General features: G+C 49.3%; 1 protein-coding gene across 1 annotated transcript in view; it reads right to left on the bottom strand.

Moving 5' to 3' along the window:
- Nucleotides 1-1,132: 1,132 nt before the first annotated feature.
- Nucleotides 1,133-14,702, bottom strand: part of HMG20A (high mobility group 20A) — a 108,823-nt gene continuing 95,253 nt past the window's right edge. Inside the window, exon 9 of the mRNA XM_052659785.1 lies at nucleotides 1,133-1,236. Within this exon, the coding sequence (XP_052515745.1) occupies nucleotides 1,166-1,236 (71 nt within the window). The 3' untranslated portion in view covers nucleotides 1,133-1,165. The remainder of the gene's footprint in view (nucleotides 1,237-14,702) is intronic.

Here is a 14,702-nt window from a genome sequence, read left to right as displayed (position 1 = left end):
TTGCCATGTGCGTGCATCCTCTAAAAGCGGTAGTGCTTTGGTGTACTTTGCTGGGTAGTACTGGGGAGAGTGGGCTTCCTTGGTGGCCCAGTAGTAAAGAATCCACCTGCCGGTGCAGGAGACAAGGGTTTGATCCCTGGTCTGGGAAGATCCCCTGGAGAAGGAAATGACAACTCACTCCCGTATTCTTGCCTGGAAAACCCATGGACAGAGGAGCCTGGTGGGCTACAGTCCACGGGGTCGTGAGAGTCAGATGCAACTTAGTGTCTGAACAACAACTGGGTAGAGTACAGTAGTACTCTACCATCTCCCCCCTCCTCTTGCTCCTCTATCCAGGGAGTCTCCTTGCCTGTACACTTGATTCCAGACCCTGCATGCCAGCTGCTGTATTGTACTACTGTACTTTTCAAGGTACTGTAGTGTAAGATTAAAAATGTTTTCTATATTTTTGTGTTTGTTTGCTTTTTATCTATTATTTGTGTGAAAAGTATTACAACCCCATTATAGTATAGTGGCATAAAGCTGATTGTGCTAGTTGACTACCTAGGCTGACTTTGCTGGACTTATGAATAAATTGGACTTAACGAATATGTTCTTGGAAAGGAACTTGTTTGTATGTAGGGGACTTACTATAATTCGGTTGAGTATGTTTTCACAAGTGGGTAACAGAGTAGATGCACTGGTAAAGAGAAAGAGAGAAAGAAAGAAAAGAGGGAGGGAGGGAAGAAAGGAGAGAGGGAAAAAAGAAAGGAGGGAGGGAAGGAGGGTGGAGGGAAAGAAGGGAGGAAGCAAAGGAGGAAAGAAAAAGAAAGAGAGTTTATTTTTTTCACAAAACCACATTAAAACCAGGGAAGTCAGGATACTATAATACTACCAACTAATCTACGAGTTCATTTTCAACCATTATCCCAGTACTGTCCTTTATATCAAAAAGGTCCAGTCCATGATCACATATTGCTTTTTTGTTATCGAGTATCTTTCGCCTCTTTCAGCCCGAGACAGTCCCGCAATCTTTACTTTCATGACTTTGACACTTGTGAAGATTACAGTCTGGTTATTTTGTAGAATGTCTCTCAATGTGAGTTTATCTGATATCATTCACCTTTGGCAGGAATGTCACAGAGGTGATGCTGTGTTCTTCCCTCTGTTGATGAGTGGCACCTGGTCAATTTGTCCCATTACTGGCAACATTAACTTTTAACACTTGGTTAAGATGGCATCTGCCAGGCTTCTCCACTGTTAAATTAATTAATAAGAACAACAAGTAAATATTTTGTGGAGAGAGAGTTTAAGATTATGTAAATATTCTGTCCCTCATGATAATTTCACCTGATAACTTTAACATCCATGAATGAGTCTTGCCCACACCAAATGTTTCTACAGTGGCTGCAAAGTCTGGTTTTTCCAATTCCATTATTCCCTCTACATTTATTAGTTGGCATTCTGCTCTAAGAAGGAGGCGTCTCTTCTCCCCATTTGTCTACTGATTTATTTCTTTACATGAATACAGTCTGATAGACTGTAATCAGTATTTATTTTGATGCTCAAATTGTCCCAGATCTGGGAATTTGGAGCACTTCAAATTGATTTCTGTGTCCTTTAAAATTCTTTCAAATTAAAAAAAAAATTGTGGTAAAACACACATAAAATAAAATGTATCCTCTTGCCTGGAGAATCCCATGGACTGAGGAGCCTGGTGGGTTGCAGTCCATGGGGTCACAAAGAGTCGGACACAACCGAGTGACTTTACTTACTTCCTTCAGATATTTTAGTGTGAAATTCATTGATATTAAGGGTGTTTGCATTGTTGTGCCACTATCATCACCACTCATCTCCAGAACTCTTTTTTTAATCGCTGTTCCTTTTTTAAATTTTCATTTGTCTTTGGCTGCACTGGGTCTTTGATGGGCTGCACGGGCTCTACGTTGCTGCACACGAGCTTTCTCTAGTTGTGGTGTGCGGGCTTCTCACCGCGGCGGCTTCTCTCATTGTGCAGCACTGGCTCAGTAGCCGCAGCTCGCAGGCACGGGCCCAGTAGTTGTGGTCCATTGGCTTAGCTGACCTGCAGCATTTGGAATCTTAGTTCCCGGACCAGGGATTGAACTCGTGTTCCCTACATTGGCAGGCAGATTCTTAGCCACTGGACCACCAGGGAAGTCCCCCAGACTCCATCCTATAAAATTGAAACTGTCGTCATTAAACAATAACTCCCTTTTTCCTACTCTCAGCCCCTGGAAACCACCATTCTCCCATTTCTTTGACTCTTGACTACTCTGAAAGTGAAAGTGAAGTCACTCAGTCGTGTCCGACTCTTTGTGATTCCATGGACCGTAGACCAGCAAGCTCCTCTATCCATCGGATTCTCCAGGCAAGAACACTGGAGTGGGTTGCCATTTGAAATAATACAGTATTTGTCCTTCTATGACTGACTTTTTTCACTTAACACCATGTCTTTAAGGTCCATCCATGCTATCACATATGTGAGAGTTTCCCTCCTTTTTAAGTCTGAATAACACCCCACCATATGTGTGACCACATTTTGTTTATCCATCCAATCATCAATGGGACATTTGAGTTGCTTTCACCTTTTGGCTATTGTGAATAATGTTGCTATGAACGTAAGTGTACAAATATTTCTTTGAGTCCCCTTCTTTCAACGCTTTTGAGTATATACCAGAAGTGAGATTTCTGGATCATATGGTGACTCTGTTTTCAATTTTTTGAGGAATCACCATGCTGTGTTCCATAACAGCTACAGGGACAGTCCGAGAGTGTTCCAACTTCTTTACATTCTTGCCAATACTTGCTATTTTTGTTTTTTCATAGTAGCCATCCTAATCCCAGTGGGACAGACTCTCATTGTAGTTTTGATTTGCATTTCTCTAATGAGCATCTTTTCAGGTACCTGTTGGACATTTGCGTATCTTCTTTGGAGTAAGTCTATTCAGGTTGTTGGCCTATATTTTAATTGGATTGTTTGTTTTGTTGTTGTTGAGTGTAGGAGTTCTTTATATATTCTGGATATTATCTCATTTCCTTTTGACATGTCCCCATCATTCTTTGAGTACTTTCCAACTGAAACTGTAAGATGTTTCAGCTGTTTAACTATTTCCCCGCCTCACCCTTGGGAGTAGCCATTTCTCCAAGGAGCCCTGGTTTCTTTTAGCGGAGAATGGCTTTAAGAAGCCTATCTGGGTTCCAGGTTTGCTCATTGCTCTTGTTGGGGAGGGCTGGGGATGCTGTTTCCAGGCCCTGTACAGTGGCCAGAGCTAGAGAATATTTGCACGTGTGTACTTACATTTATATTTATTTCTGTATCCATATGTTGAAAACTGTAAGTCATATCAATAACTCTATTTCTAATCCACCACTGGAGTCATTCTAGATTCTTCCCTTTTCATATTTGCAACTTCCTTCTCCAACAGCAAGAACTCTGCCTCCCAACATCCTCAATATGTTAACCTATTGCTCAGTCCCTCTGTGTGTAGCCAATCTCCTGACCCCAGTGGCTGCCACCTCACTTGGCCAACTCAAGGTTGCTTCACCCCAACCCTCCTCCCGCCTTCAACAAGTATCAGGAAAGGGGTAGGGACCCTAATGGCCTTTTGAGTGAATTCTGAATATTGTCATCCTGCTTATTTAACTTATATGCAGAGTACATCATGAGAAACGCTAGACTGGAAGAAACACAAGCTGGAATCAAGATTGTTGGGAGAAATATCAATAACCTCATATATGCAGATGACACCATCCTTATGGCAGAAAGTGAAGAGGAGCAAAAAAGCCTCTTGATGAAAGTGAAAGAGGAGAGTGAAAAAGTTGGCTTAAAGCTCAACATTCAGAATATGAAGATATGGCATCCAGTCCCATCACTTCATGGGAAATAGATGGGGAAACAGTGTCAGACTTTATTTTTTGGGCTCCAAAATCACTGCAGATGGTGACTTCAGCCATGAAATTAAAAGATGCTTACTCCTTGGAAGAAAAGTTATGACCAACCTAGATAGTGTATTCAAAAGCAGAGACATTACTTTGCCGACTAAGGTCTGTCTAGTCAAGGCTATGGTTTTTCCTGTGGTCATGTATGGATGTGAGAGTTGGACTGTGAAGAAGGCTGAGTGCCAAAGAATTGATACTTTTGAACTGTGGTGTTGGAGAAGATTCTTGAGAGTCCCTTGGACTGTAAAGAGATCCAACCAGTCCATTCTGAAGGAGATCAGCCCTGGGATTTCCTTGGAAGGAATGATGCTAAAGCTGAAACTCCAGTACTTTGGCCACCTCATGCAAAGAGTTTCTCATTAGAAAAGACTCTGATGCTGGGAGGGATTGGGGGCAGGAGGAGAAGGGGACGACCGAGGATGAGATGGCTGGATGGCATCAGGGACTCGATGGACGTGAGTCTGAGTGAACTCCGGGAGTTGGTGATGGACAGGGAGGCCTGGCATGCTGCGATTCATGGGGTTGCAAAGAGTCGGACATGACTGAGCAACTGAACTGAACTGAACTGATTAAATTATTGAGGAAGGAAGAAAGCAAGTGAGTGAGGACTGTGCCGGGTTTTAACGAGTGGGTGGACAGCTCCTGTGCATTTCTGCCCTGTGTAATTCAGCTGAAAGCTCGGGGACTTGCCTTTAATGGCCCCCAGGGCTGTGACTTCACCTGTGTGTCACTGTTCCTGGGAGGCTCCTGGGCTGGCCCCTGGGGCAGGGATGCCCACCAGACTGTGATGACCCAGTCTGCTCTGGCTCTGCACTTGTAAGCCTGGATGAATGCTGGCAGCTGCTGGAGGTGGCGATGCTGCCCTGGGCCCACCTAACACTTGAACCCTACCCAGAGTCCCTGGACCTGGTAGGGTCAAGCATGTTGCTGGGGCCTTGGGCCTCCCCCAACCAGCTAGGGGAACCAAGTAGGTCTGTCCTGGGAGATCAGGTTAGAAACTGGAAGAGATTTATAATTGATACAGAAGCTCTTAGCTGAGCACAACCTCTTCACTATATTCACCACTCCCCACTCCCATGCATTTAAGCTTCACTTATAGGTCCAAATTGTTTATAGGTTCCACTCTCATCCCAGCTACCAGAATGTAAAAGGTTTTGCCTGCCATTCTATCCAGCCTTTCCACTAACACAGCGACTTGGTAAGAGGATGCGTGCTAAGTGGCTTCAGTCGTGTCCAGGTCTTTGGGATCCTGTGGACTTTAACCTGCAAGGCTCCTCTGTCCATGGGATTCTCCAGGCAAGACTACCAGGGTGGGTTGTCATGCCCTTCTCCAGGGGATCTTCCTGATCCAGGGGTTGAACCCACATCTCCTGCATCTCCTGTACTGCCAGGCGGGGTGTTTACCACCAGCACCACCTGGGAAGCCTGGGAAGGAGAGCACACCTCTGTCCAAAAGAAGCCCTGCTCAGGCCCACCACTAGGTTTCAGTCATTCTTGGCAGCCAGGCCAACTCATGCCCGCCTGCCTCTCAGTCCAGGGAGGCCATAGGCATGAGAGCTCACTGAGACCTATCATGTGCAATGCCTTCAGGGTATAAGGGGGAGAACCCTCACCCTCAGAGAACTCACCACAGTCCATTGGATGTCACAGAGCCCCTCCAGTCAGGAAGCAGAAGCCCTGCCCTGTTCACCCAGAGATGCCCTGCCAGGGACTAGGGCTGAGGGAGCAACACCCTCAGAGTGCTGAAAGCAGAGAAGGTGAGGGTGATAGAGAATCTGGCAGAGAGTCCGCAGAAAGGCAGATCAGGCTCTCCAACAGATGGCTGAGGCACATTTAAGCAGGCCTGAACTGTATATAATTGGGGGGCCCTGAAAGAAAAATAATACAAAATCATGACCCAGAATTGATACAGAATCTTGGAAGATGTCCTGAATCTTGAGCCTCCTTGGCTGACTTGGAAACCTCCCCTGGCTAACAGCACATCCTTACCTAGAGATTCCTGACTGTCCAGGACTCTCCGGGCCTCACCTCCTCAGGAAGACTTTCAGAGCTGCCTAAGAACCCACCTCTCTATCCAGAGTATGTGGTTCTGTTCATTTTTCTCTCACCCCTTCTACAGTTCTTAAGGGCAGGTACTATGTCTTCCCTGGGCTTCCCAGGTGGCTCAATGTTAAAGAATCCGAGACACAGGAGATACAGGTTCGATCCCTGGGTCAGGAAGATCCCCTGGAGGAGGTCATGGCAACCCACTCCAGTGTTCTTGCCTGGGAAATCCTACAAACAGAAAAGCCAGGTGGGTTATCGTCCATGGAGGCGTGAAGGGTCACACACGAGTGAGCATGCACGCACCTGGCACTGTGTCTTCCTTACATTGTCTCTAGTAGAAAGCAGGTGCTTAATAAGCATTACTAGAACAAATAGAAGAAAGGGAAGAAGCAACAAGATTTTGTTAAGGGGCAGAGATATTTTTATTTATTTATTTTTAAAGTATTTAACTTATTTATTTGTCATTTTTGGCTGCTCTGGGTCTTCGCTGCTATGTGCTGCAGCGAGTGCGGGCTATTCTTCTCTTGTTGTGGAGCACAGGCTCTTGGCACATGGCTCAGTAGTTGTGCTGTACGGGCTTAGCTGCTGCTAGGCACGTGGGATCTTAGTTTCCTGACCAGAGATCTAGACCATGTCTCCTGCAGTGGAAGGCAGATTCATAACCACTGGATCACCAGAGAGGTCCTAAGGGGAAAGATATTTTAAACTTTAATTATGTGCCAGGCAACTTGCATATGTTATTCTGTTCAAATAATCCCAACAACCCATTCTCTCTATCTTATAGACAGGGAAATCGAGATTTGGGGAGGGAAGCTGCTTGTCTGACTTGCCCAGATAGTAAATGAAGGGGCCTAGGTTCCAAAGCACATGTTCTGTCCCCTTTTGGGTAATACAAAGGAATGGAGTCTCAGGCAAGAAGGAGAACCTGGCAGAACACAGTCTACCAGAAAGGAGACTGACTCAGGGTCAGAAGGGGGAGCATGGGAACCAGGTGGGAAGGAGGGGATGGGAGCAGGTATGGAACACACACTCAAGAAAGAAGTGAGGAGATAATCGGAATCCAGCCAGGGAACTCTCCTAGAAAAATATGACTGCCTATGGCTCTGGAGTGACTGAGCTCAATTCAATTCTGAAAACTTGAACCAACATTTCCTGAGTGGCTGTCATGTATGTGGGCCTGGGCTGGGTGCTAGGCCAGCAGACTGATGTTTCCTCCCCAGAGAGCTTGAGTAAACCTCTGTCATACTCGGCAGAGGGTATCAGGAGCCACAGGAAGGGGTCTTGTATGTTCAAAGGTGGTGTGACTGTGTGATCCTGTCTGGTCCTGGAGTGGCTTCCTATCAGAAGAGGCGGAGAGCAGGAGGGCCTATGGAACTGGGAAGTGAGTGCACAGCACTTTACAGTCTACAAAGCACATCAGTATGTGTAGTTGTCTCCAAGAGCACCAGGTAAGGAAGGAGAAACAACTGTATCCTCTGCATGGTGCGGTGCACAGGGCCTGACAGGCGGAAGCTGCACAGTTTGCCTTTGGTAAGTTAACACATGGGCCAAAGAGACCAGGAAGCAGCTCCTCCCTGCAGGACCTGCCCACGCCCTGCTCAAACTCACGTCCACTGAGTTGGTGATGCCATCCAACCATCTCATCCTCTGTCACCCTCTTCTCCTCCTGCCCTCAATCTTTCCCAGTATCAGGGTCTTTTCCAGTGAGTCAGCACTTCACATCAAGTGGCCAGAGTATTGGAGCTTCAGCTTCAGTATCAGTCCTTCCAATGAATATGCAGGGTTGATTTCCTTTAGGACTGACTGGTTTGATCTCCTTACTGTCCAAGGGATTCTCAAGAGTATTCTCCAGACCTATGCAGGGTCAGATGAAGACCTTTATTTACGGGACCTGAGCCTGGAGAAAAGAATAAAACGCGCCCCACCCCCCCTCCACTTACAAACTACAAATTAAAACAAAGCTAATCCTAAATCACAAAATAAGAGTAAGTCCTGCCATGGTCTGAGTTCTTCCACCAAGACTCTACAGCGATTTTTCAAAACTGGATCATTTCTCCAAAACTTCTTGTCTGGGGCATGCGTTGCTTTGCTGGTGCCAAGGCACACATGAGGCCTGGCCCACCCAGCCTGAGCTTGGGCACTCCACCTCTCACTGATTCCAGTGTGGATTCCTGGAGACAGGACCTCGGAGATGCAGACTGATGTCCAGCTGAGGGGTCCAGGAGCCTGGATTTAGACATGACATCATCACTCAGCAATCATGCACATTCCGATCGATCAGCCGCTGAATCTCTGTGACCTTTGGATTCCTTATCTAAATAATAGACTCTAATAGCTACATTGTGGGGCTGGACATGAGGGAAAATGAAATGAGGAATGCAAGGGTCTAGCACAGGATCTCGGGCACCGTGCATGCTCAGGGAGTACCCTTAGATTTCTGCAGTTCTAGTTGGAACACTGGTGGCTCAGATGGTAAAGAATCTGCCTGTAATGCCAGAGGCCTGGGTTAGATCCCTGAGTTGGGAAGATCTCCTAGAGAAGAGAATGGCTACCCATTCCATTGTTCTTGCCTGGAGAATCCCATGGACAGAGGAGCGTGGTGGGCCACAGTCCTTGGGGTTGCAGAGTTGGACATGACTGAGCAACTCACACACGAGGTCAGAAGCAGACCTTGGCTGTGATGGAGCAGAAACTGGAAACCAACTGTGTTAGAGCAGGTGGGATGGCAGGGTCTGCCTGCGAGCCAGGGTCTTTCCCACACCTGACCTCACCAGACGGCTCAGCCTTAATTCCTGGCCAAAGACAGGCCTTCAGTCCCTGGGCCTGCCCCTCTCTCCTCCAGGCCACGCGGAAGGGATTAGTCAGGAAGTGTGCACAATGGGCTTATTGTTATTACGATAATAGCTTTGGATCTGGAGAATTCCAGGGGTGGGGTGAGGGTGCTGAGGGTAACTCAAGACATTAGGGTAGGTTTTTTCTGAGGGTAACAGACTGGAAGGTGAGCTTTGAGTGGGCTGTCCAAAGGGAAGCCCTCCTTAACCTTCCCCTGCCCCGTTCTCCTGACCTATGTCCCCTACACCTGTGTGACCCCACACCCCCCCAAACTTCCCTCCACATTTTCCCTGCCTTTGCCCACCCCTGGGCCTTCACACCCTCTCTCTGTTGGAGGATTGCCCAACTCTGCCTGTAACCATCCTGAACAGGAAGTGCCTGGAAATTTGTGTCCCCCAAGGACTGGCCATGCAGAAGTATCAATACCCTAGCTCTCTTTGCCCCTGACTGGGACAACTCTGAGGTTGTCCCATGGGAATGGGCCAAAGCCCCCTCTGTGTGACTTCCGCTAAATTGATACTCTTGGTCGGCTTCTTTCTTTTTGCTTCCCTGTCCCACTTCCCCGTTCCTCTGCTCTGCGTTTCTCCTTGAGAACTTCCTGCTAAATCACTCTCATAAAGATCCGTCACTCAGTAGGCCTCGGGGAACACAGGCCGAGGCCCAGTGGAGGAGGAATCTGGGAGAGGCCTGTCATGTGTATGACGGGCTTCTGGGAATTGTGTGTGATGTGAGTGTTCGGCCCACCTCTGTCCTTGCAGAGGGGCCTCACTAGCCTGTCCCCCCTGTAGCCCTGGAGTGGATGGAGGTGCTGACTGAACCTTCTGCTGGCAGAGAGTAGGCTCTTAACATACAGCCTTTGGGGTCAAGGTTGAGATTCTCAGTCACTTCCTTCTTCAGCAGAGCAGGTCTGTGAGAATCTGGGAGCCCCCGCTTGTGGCATGGAGCCAAGCATACCCGTTCCACAGGTGTGAGGCCAGCCTTAGGGAGGCGGGCCGGGCACAGGGAACTCCGTCTTTCGGAGGTCCTTCTCAAATCCTTGCTCCCTTCCACTTTGCGGGGAAGAAAGGAATAAATTGTGTTCTAGGTGCCCAGCAACCAAAGGCAAAGTGGCTGAGTGGTGGTCATGAATAGCGCGAGCAGGGAATCAAGAGGGCAGGCGCACGCCTGGAGCCTGAGCCGAGCGCTGAGACAGTAAACACAATTGCGACAGAGAAGGACATGCCCCACTCCAACACACACCACACACAGGCCTGCGGGAGGGGAGCCTGCTGGCAGTGAGGGCAGAGGCAGGCCAGAGCACTTCGAGGCTGCCCAGTAAAGCCACCCCTGAACAAAAGCGAGACCCTTGATGTCCTGAACCCTCACCAGCACCCTCACAGAGAGGGTTGGGCAGGATGGCCTGGGAGGTAGGTAGGTAGGGTTTCTAGATACAAGACACGGCTAAATCTGAATCTCAGAGAAACAAGGTAGTTTTAGTATAAGCTTGTCCTCAACATTGCACAGGATGTACTTACACTGAAAAGTTATTCGTTGTTTACTTGAGATTTAAATTTAACTAGGTGTCCTGTATTCAGTAAGCAATATCCCCCCTCCCCCGCCCAAAATCTAGCACCCCTAGTGGGGAACAACATGGTTGAAGAAACAGGATGTTTCTCCCAGCAGCCGGCCGACTCTGGGGGACAGGTGCACTGGCTTTCAATTTCAGAAGGGCTGTCCTGGGAGAGAGTCAGAATCAGAAGATGGAAACAATTGTCTGAAATAGCATCTGTATGGCCTGTTCTAGAAGAGACTAAGTGGCCGAGAGAAGACATGGTGCTGGTTACAGATCTGGTACCTGCTCCCATGAAAGCTCGAGCCTCTGTGCCTTGGTCTCCCTGTAAGAAATAAAAACTTAAAGTGGTCCATTTTCAAGGACAGCTAGCCCAGAGTGACAGCCTGCTGATATAATAGCCATTAGGGTACCTGTGTGGGAAAATCCAGACAAAAGGAGAATGGAATGCCTAGGATTTCAGCACGGACTCATTCTATTGGTGAATTCAAAACATAAGAATGGGAAGAAGCGTGTGGGGAGAATAATAAATCCAGGTGACATTCTGGAAGATTGTTAACCCTTTGTACCCAGCCAATGAGGAGCTGGGGGAGGGACTTGCATGCCGAGAGGATGAAGAACCCATTGTAACGACTCTGGGTGTGCCTGCCCAGGAGACACCCCATCTTGCAACACTGTTCTTAAAGCCTCGCTTCCGGCTGCACCTCATGCCTCTAAGTCCATTCTCTGGGTTTGGGCCGGTGAGTTTTATCTCCCACATCCCCATCTGTGTTCTCCGTGGACGTGCCTTCTATCCCAATCAGCCCGGCAGACCACCTCAGCCTCTCTTCTGTCCTTAATCCTTCTTCCTCCAGCGTGACTGCTCTGAGGTGGATGCAGAAGCTATTATGTCTCCCTGGTTGGCCCGCCTATGGATGTGGGAGTCAAGACGGTGAAGTGGAGCCTTGAGGCCATGCCCACAGGACTCACCAGGCTGCCCAGAAACGGCCCTGCCAGGCTCTTGCTCCATCTAGCCCTGCATCTGGTGACCGGGTAGCCCTGGGCCCCTGCCTGGAGGAGAGATGCTTCTGAATGGTCACTGGTTTCAGCCTTCAGCCCCAGTGGAGGCTGAGGCCCTTCACCTCCGTCCTGGAAACCTCTGCCAGCTTAGCCTTGTTGAAGAGGGCAAAGCCTCAGAATAGATGCCCAATTCAGGCCTTGCTGGACAGAACGTGCAGCCATCTGGAGCCCAGGTGGGCTAGAAGGATACTTGCAGGCCATTCACACCTACCCCTCCCCACTATGCACACGGGGAACCAAGGCCCTGAAGCGAAAGGCATTTGTCCAAGGCCAGTGCAGGACTCCAGGCCAAGCAGGGCTCACAGCCCCTGCTCAGGGCTCAGCAAGCTGCCACACATGACCCAAGTCTTGGCATCAACCCATATATACTGTGCTATGAACATGTACCCCCCCAATAACCCAAGACACGTCCCAGTCTCTGTAGCTTCCTTGTCTCCATGTACACATGAGGCAAAGGAGGCTCCCAGAGATGCAGATATGTGCCTGAAGCTGGTGAGTGGCAGGGCAGTGTTCAGCCCCAGGCCCCCACCTGCAAGGGGCTCCCCAGGTGGCGCCAGTGGTAAAGAACCCACTTGCTAATGCAGGAGACATAAGAGACACAGGGTTGATCCCTGGGTTGGGAAGATCCCCTGGAGTAGGTCATGGCAACCTACTCGAGTATTCTTGCCTGGAGAATCCCCATGGACAGAGGAGCCTGGTGGGCTACGGTCCATAGAGTCACAAACTGTCAGACACGACTGAAGCAAGTTAGTACACACTCACCCCACCTGCAAATTGGCTGTTCCCTCTGTCCTCTGCTCTGTTTGTCTGTTCACTGAGCTCTCTTCTGCCAGTTTTCCCCAGGGCCTCCCTGGTTTCTCCTTCAAAACCCTTCTTTCACCGTTGCTCCTCTTAGGTCCTCCCCCACTGTGCCTCACTGCAGACTCACCTTCCACCCCAGCACTCCTGGCATTTGCACAGATCTCTAGAGTTTACAAAGCCCACCCCAGGATATTATGTCATGATGGTGGCCCCAGCTGAGACTCCAGACCCAGGGAGCACCTGTGCCTCTCAGGCAATTACCCTGGAGAGGACAGAAGGAGACCCCATGTGCACAGGGTTCCCTGTAAAATGTCCGGCTGTTCCCCAGCAAGTGGAAATAGGCCCTGAGCCAGCTCGGCTGCAGAGGGAAGGATCCTGGGAATGCAGGCTTCCCAGGCTGCAGCTCAGCGCCTCTCTCTGCTTGCGAGCAGCATCCCCACTTCTCAGCACCTGCACGGAGAACTGAAGAACGCCCTGCTCATCACTGCCCCGGGAGCTGCAGACTGGGAATCCAGCTGCCAGTCCTCATTCCTCCCGGCCCCGCAACCCCGTGAGGCCAGGCATGCAGCCCCTTGACTGCTCCTTGTCCCCACAGGGCCCCCACCTCCACACACATCTACCTGTGCCAGCTCCAAGGGGCCCCGGCCAAGGACTCCTGAATGGCACGGCAGGAATGAGGTCCTCTTTAGTAAGTCTTTCCTTGTCAAGCTTTCTCTAATTCTCCAGGGACCCCTGGGCCGAGAGCAGAGGGGCTTTTCACCAAGTTCTGGCTCACAGGCTGCCCTGGACTTTGAGTCAAAAGACCTAAAGTGAAGTACCGGCTCTGCTGCTTTTGAGCTATAATTTGGCAGGGCTGCCAGGTACAGCTGTGCAGGTTGTATACCTGGTGATTCACAGCGGGGTTCAGAGACGAGGCAGCAGGTGTATCTCCCGGGAGCTTGTTAGAAACACCGAAGCTGGGGCCGCCCCTCAGAGTGACAGGATCAAGATCTGTTTTCACAAGATCTCTGGGTGATTCAAACACTGAAGTCTGAGAATCACTGATGGATAACGCTCCTGGAAAACACCGCGCACACAGGCTGTGGAGTGAGTGACACCCCTGGAGCTCTGCGACATGCTGGCTGGGCTCGGGCAAACCTTCTCTGGGTCTCATTTCCTGGTCTGCCAAATGGAGCCTAAAAACGCCTCTCTCTCAGAGTTGTTGTGTAACTCAATAGAATGAGGACAGAGCCTTAAGGAGGCTGGTCCCCAAGGCAGGGGGCTCGGGTGGGCACCCCTGCCTCTCCTGGGAGGTGAGCTTGGGAATGCTCACCATAATGAGGGCTTTTAGGAAAAATGGGATATTTTAGATTGAGGAGTTAGAAAGGATTTTTGAGACTCCTCTGCTCAAGCAGATACCCAGTGATCGCTCAGCAATTTTACAGATGATTAAACCGAGGAAAGAGAGGTGAAACAGCAAAATCTGATGGTCAGTGGCTGGGCTGAGATTGGAGCCCGGGGCCTTTTTCATTTTGCTGCTGCATAAGCCCAGGCAGTCTCCTAAAGCTGTTCTTGCCATCTATCCATCTCTGCCTGTCTTCAGCACCTCGTGGAGATAAACTGGAGGGAGCTGGATACAATTTGCATCTTTTAAATAGAGAATACCTAAGCAAATAAAATGGATAGCTCTGTATCACGCTTAGACAGGGGAATGTCAGGATAGATGAGACCACGCAAGGAGGGTTTCAGCACCTATGTTCTAGCCACTTGTAATGTTGCCGGGCAGTGCGCTGGGCACACGATGAACAAGACACCTCAGCAGTCCTCACCTTTCACCCAGTCTGGAAAGGACACCTGACACAAGCATCAGGAAAGCTAACAGTCAGTGTGAGGCCTTGGGTGCCAAGTCTACCAACTTTCCGTGTTACTAGAGGAGTTTTGAGAAGCATGAGACATTATTGGGTGGAGCAGACATGGAAGATTCTAGAAGATGCTGGACTGGAAAGGCCTGAAAGCAGAGAATTTAGATGGAAAGGAGCAGAGAGCAGTAAGTGCGAAGGTGCACACTTGCAAGGTGTATTTAAAGGACAGGGGGTGGCTTGATTCATCTCAGTCTGTTCTGGCTGCTACAGCAAAATGCCAGAGACTGGGTGGCTTATAGAAGCTTATTCTCAAGGCTGGGAAGCCCAAGATTAAGGAAAGGTGGGTTCAGTGGCTGGTGCGGGCTGACTTCCTGTTCATGGATGGTGTCTTCTTGCTGTGTCCTCGCACAGTGAAGAGGCAAGAGCACTCTGGCTCTCTGGGATCCCTTTCATAAGAACACTGACCCCATCCTTGAGGACTCCTTCACACCTAATCACCTCCCAGTGGCCTTACTTTCAAATACCATCAGGTTGGGGGTTGGGATTTCAACATATCACAAGCATTCAGACCATAGCAAGAGGTCAGCAAACTTTTTCTGCAGAAGGATATTTCTGATCTAGGGGCAAGATAAAAA

Source organism: Budorcas taxicolor, chromosome 21 (assembly GCF_023091745.1).
Source record: "Budorcas taxicolor isolate Tak-1 chromosome 21, Takin1.1, whole genome shotgun sequence".
NCBI lineage: Eukaryota > Metazoa > Chordata > Mammalia > Artiodactyla > Bovidae > Budorcas > Budorcas taxicolor.
The sequence above is the reverse complement of the archived record's forward strand: the minus strand, read 5'-3'. Positions and strand labels throughout refer to the sequence as shown.